Genomic DNA, 5,236 nt, shown 5'->3' with positions numbered 1-5,236 from the left:
GCTTTGTTTATGTGATTCTAAAGGGGTGGAAGGGCATGAGGAGTACTTACGACTGACAGGCGAAGGCCATCCCACAGATGGGGATACAGCGAAACACACCCTCCCAGCGTACCACATAGACCTGCCCTAGCCACCAGCCGCTGAGCAGCCCGTGTTTGAACGAGGAGAGCACCATCTGAGGGGAAGGAGGTGGGTAGGAGGGATTGGAAGTTACAGCCCAAACCAAATGAAAACAGGTGGAGGGAGAACATGAACAGCTGAGGGGAGGGGCTACATCCATGTCAGCTCACAGGTTTTGAGAGAAATGAATGAGGGGTGTAAAAATATATATATCTGAGAAAATGAAAAGAAAGAAATGAAAGAAAACTCCATACTGGAAAGAAAAAAACCTGCATGGCTTCAAAAAACAATAATAAAAATGTGGCTCACGTAAATGAATGATAAATGAATCTATAAAAATATCTCAGGTTTTTCCACCAGCACGTATTTCTCATGTCTTGCTCCTTTTATTGCCCTAAGAAAAATTCTACCACACCAAGCTTGCTCATACTGGGTGTGGGTCACAGAACGGAGAGCAGCAAAATTACCTTTTACTTCATTATGTCATTCCCCTCTGCCTTRTTACTACTGCCACCAAAGACACACAAACACACACAGAACTGAAATGGCTCAAACCAGAACTGAAGGTGAACGGAGGTGAAGTGGACTGAGCAGAATGTGCAGGTAGGCATGAGGAGGGTTTATGGGGTGTAAAGTTGCAGAGGAAACACGGGGCTTCCTTCACTCTCCACCCATCCCCCCACTGCCATTATGGTGGGGTTACTTTTTTTTGGGGGTGGGGGTGGGGGGTGTTACTTACGGGTGACAGCAGAAGGTTGTGGCGATWATGGGAAGGCACTGAATGACGCCCTTCCAGCGCCACAGGTGCACCTGCTTCAGCCAGGAGCCCGAGATTATGCCGTAGCGCAGAGACGACAACACTATCTACAGCACCAGAAGCAAAGAGAGCGGCGAGGAGGTGGGGTGGGAGTGCACACACAAAAGGTGCAAAGGGTGGGAGAGGTAAAGGGGAGTGGGAAGGGCAGGACAAAGGAGGGAAAAAAAAGAAGAGGAAAACAACAAGTGGAGTTATATAATAAAAAGTGATGAAAGAGGGGATGGATTAAGGGTAGGATGGAAGGAGGGAGGGTAGGAGATACATCACTGTTAGAGGGTCAGGGGTCTGGCCAGGGTCGGGCCTGGATCTACAGCTGAACACAACACACCACTGTCCTAGGTTATCAACATGCTTCACAAGTCAAAGGACACACACAGAATACAAATGGCACTTGGAAGACTTTGGAAGCAGCACTGCAGTTCAATAAAACATGAATTGTACACACATAAATATATATGTGTGTGTGTGTGCACATTTAAAGAGTAAATCAAATAAATCATAAGAGACAAAAAACGGCTGCTGTACTATAAGATTCAATGTGGCATCAACTGCATTATGATTTGTCTGGTTTTAGACTGTCTTGTTGTTTTAAAGAAACTGACATTCAGCACTTATGATTTATTCAGTCCTTATGATTGGTCGGTTAAAAAAGCTGGTATGAAAAAAACCAAGCAACTTCAGTCCCTCCTTTAAGACTTCAAACATCAAATGTCACACTAGTGTCGATTCTTGGTTTCTGCCCTACTTTAACATCTCATTGGGCCTCATGTAAGAACCGTTCGAACAGAGTTGTTCTTAAGTTGTGCGTACGAGTGATTTAGGAGAACTTGTGGCAATTTTTTTTTTATATTGTAAGATCCTCTTCAGATACGAACAAAATTCACGAGTGGTCCAGAGCTGTTGTATATTTTACGAGCAGTCAGTCTGCTGTTATCCAGACGGGTTTTCTTCACTAATAACTTTATATTTCATTAGTTTGAAGATATTTAGAGTTGAAAATAAATCACACTCCATAATTATGTTGACAATAGGTTATTCTGCTTGAATTATAATTTTAAATGAATAATCTAGAATAACAACATAAATTGGTTAGATTAAATTAAATTGGCTACGAATGCTGTTGTATAACACTACAATTATATGAAGATCTCAAACTACAAACCAATTTAAATTATGCATTAATAAAAGTTTGGAGTCATTTTAAAATGCTTTTTTTGGGTGTGGGGAGGGGGGTAGCGGTGCACGACTGCTTTTCTTCTGAATAAATGAAAACTAGGTAACACAGGTGTTTACACTTATATTAAAAATATTTGACCAAAGGAAAACTCGAGCAGGACTAGRGAGAGATGAATATGATTTAGATTTTTATTTCTGTGTCTGTATACGACCCAAAGGAGACACGACATTAACAGCAGTCGTCATTTCATTCCTCGGCTTTAGCAGCTCCTTTAATTCCACAGCTGACGCTGCTAAAAATTACATTTTCTTTTCTGGATCTCTGAGAGCAGGACTTCAATCTCTGAACTCGTAAAGTTCTTCTTTTTACCTTTCACTGTCATTTTCATAAATGGACACTTCCTGGTATGTGGGGCAGGAACATACTGTATAACCTTTTATGGTGATTTTAAGGTGGCAAATATGCTAATCTCTCCTCCTGATACACATTCATAAGTTTACGYAGCTCATTTACACACTTTTCCTGAAGATAAAAGAGTTTGTTGAATCTGACGTGACATGTTCGTACGAACCCTTTGTACCAACAAAAGTAAGAGAAATTTAGGATAAGAATACGAACATGTTCTTTCATGAGGCCCATTATTTCTAAACCAACAGTGACAAGAATTCACATTGTCACTTACACTTGGCTACACAAAGAGTGATCTCCATAGGGCTACACAAAAAAAAAAAAAAAAAAATCCACTCATTTCTTAACATTTCGTAACAAATAGTGCAGCAGCTGTTCTGTCTGAAATGATTGAAGGTGGATTTGCTCTTTAAAAGCGGAGCAAGACAATAATGTGTTGGTAAGTAAACAGACGGATACAATGGCTCAARTAAGAAAACACAACACAGAATACAACAAATCATCATTAGTCCAGAACATCTAAGTAAAAGGTGGCAATTTTAAACTAAACATATAATAAGAAAATAGAGAAAAAACACATCATGTAAAAAAAAAAACTTTTACAAAAACAAAATGTGCTTAAAAAGCAATATGTTAGTGAAGAATGCTTCAAGAATATGACTTTTTACCTGTAAATGGACTGTGCTGGAAAACATTAATTTAAGTGGGTTTAATATTTAAACCCTTTTTTTTTTAAGCTTAAGCTACCATTTAAATTCTAAACTTACAGTTTTCACCTCCTTAATGTTGGTTTGTATTACAATTAATTCARTAAAAACGTCACTCAATCAAAGAAAATTAAGAAGCAAACTATCCTTTCTTTAGAAAAGTTAACTTTTAAGGACAATTTAGACTGGATCAAACAGGGTAGGGAGTCCAACATGTGATTTGTGAATCTTTCCAGAKATGAGAGCCTGTCTGACCCACACTACTATCTTATGAAGCGTCAGCAGAGTGTCTAGAATACAGAAAACAATTACAACTGCTTTATTAGAAGCTCAAAATAAATTAATCTTTATTAGTGCAAATCATAAATGCACCGCTACTTTGCAGCTTGACCGTTTTTGATCTGTTATAGAGTATTAGAGTGATGAATCATTTTTTTATTTTAGTGATAATATGATCCCTTAAAATCACAGGCTGAGCAGCATCTTTGCTGCAGCTTATTCACATGCACGACACACACAGTGCAGCCGAGAGACGGCGGGCTCACCGTGAACATGAAGAGGGTGTAGAACATGAGCGCCATGGCTGAAAAGGACTGGATGGAGGACATCATGTTCCTCTGCAGGCTCAGAGGCAGGACGATGAACAGCGACACGGCGATCAGCAGCAGCACGCGAAAACTGCCCGTCACCTTCACAGAAGACGAGCGGACATGATGACAAACTCCTTTTTCAGGAGACAAAGCTGTACGCAACACTAGTAAAGAAAAAAAACTGATTCACTAACAAATAAAACTAATCTCAAACCTGCAAACCCAACAGCTGAGCAAAGAAATTTGAGCCCAAGTCAGCGATGACAACGTAGAAGGCAATGCAGGTCCCCAGCATCAAACCGATCATACTACAGAAAGAGAAAGGTTTCAACTTATCACGTCTATGATTTGGCATATACATTTCCTCTTTTACCTTTTAACTGCTGTTCTTTATATTTTAAAACTGCTACTTGATATTTAAAGAAATGTAAGCTCTTATTCTAGTTTTCTCACAGAATAAAAAAGTGCTGCATCTAAACAACAACAACTTGCCTTGTTTCCACCAGAGTTTTTCCCGGTTTCCCATAAGCATGGAAAGCTGCARGGATCAAAGAGGTGTCAGTGTGAACGTCACCAGGACAACCAGAAACAAGTGGCCTAAAATGTTGTCACGGGTAGAACTAATATTTAACCACAAGACTAAAGCTTCATCTTTAAATGAGTCGTGTTTGTTTTGACTTTACTCACCCAGGCCAGCGTAGGTCCTTCGTTTGGTGGAGCTGGCTGTGTTGACCAGGAACATGCAGGACTTGTGGGTCATCCAGGAACAGAAGAACAGCAGGAAAGTTCCCAGCACTATCCCACACTGAACAGACAGAACAAGAGTTAAKCATGTTTGTCAAAGAAAAGCACACAAAAATAACTTGTTTACCAGTAGGGGAAAAAAAAAAACTGATCATTTCAGAAATGATCAACGATTGGCCCRGTCACCTGGTGGTTTGTTGCTAGTGCTACATGAGATGCGTCGAAACAGTTTAAGTTCATAAAGTACCCAAACATGTGTGTTAGAATATGTATTTCTAATTTCTTCAGTAGTTCAAACGGATTATCCGCTGGCAGCGTTACAGAACAAATGTTTTGCTTTGGGACAAATTCTTGAAAAGAAAAAGTCTAATTAAAAGTGATTATTGCCAGAGAATCGGCGCCTAACTCTTTAAACGAACAACGCATGTCTAATTTTATCCTCCTAATATAAAAACAAACTGAAAGAGGAAGTAGGCAGATAAAACGTGTCACAAGGAAAACATTCATTATGAGAGAATAGGGCTCTGAAAGCTCACTGTTCTATTTTGTCCTGTTTTAGACGCTCAAGTTTAATAATTTATGGGTTTTTTTTTCTTATAGAGACTAGGGCTGTGTATTGGCAAGAATTTGGCGATACGATACATATCATGACAGAGGGGTCACGATACGATAT

General features: G+C 39.6%; 1 protein-coding gene across 1 annotated transcript in view; it reads right to left on the bottom strand.

Moving 5' to 3' along the window:
* Nucleotides 1–5,236, bottom strand: part of slc38a10 (solute carrier family 38 member 10) — a gene marked incomplete in the record, with an annotated part of 25,246 nt that overhangs the window by 17,859 nt on the left and 2,151 nt on the right. Inside the window, 5 exon segments of the mRNA XM_014024049.1 lie at nucleotides 860–984; nucleotides 3,775–3,918; nucleotides 4,034–4,127; nucleotides 4,312–4,357; nucleotides 4,507–4,624. Coding sequence (XP_013879503.1) covers nucleotides 860–984; nucleotides 3,775–3,918; nucleotides 4,034–4,127; nucleotides 4,312–4,357; nucleotides 4,507–4,624 — 527 coding nt within the window.

The sequence above is a fragment of the Austrofundulus limnaeus genome, unplaced genomic scaffold (assembly GCF_001266775.1).
Source record: "Austrofundulus limnaeus strain Quisiro unplaced genomic scaffold, Austrofundulus_limnaeus-1.0 Scaffold405, whole genome shotgun sequence".
Classification (NCBI taxonomy): domain Eukaryota; kingdom Metazoa; phylum Chordata; class Actinopteri; order Cyprinodontiformes; family Rivulidae; genus Austrofundulus; species Austrofundulus limnaeus.
This window is presented reverse-complemented; position numbering and strand designations above follow the sequence as displayed.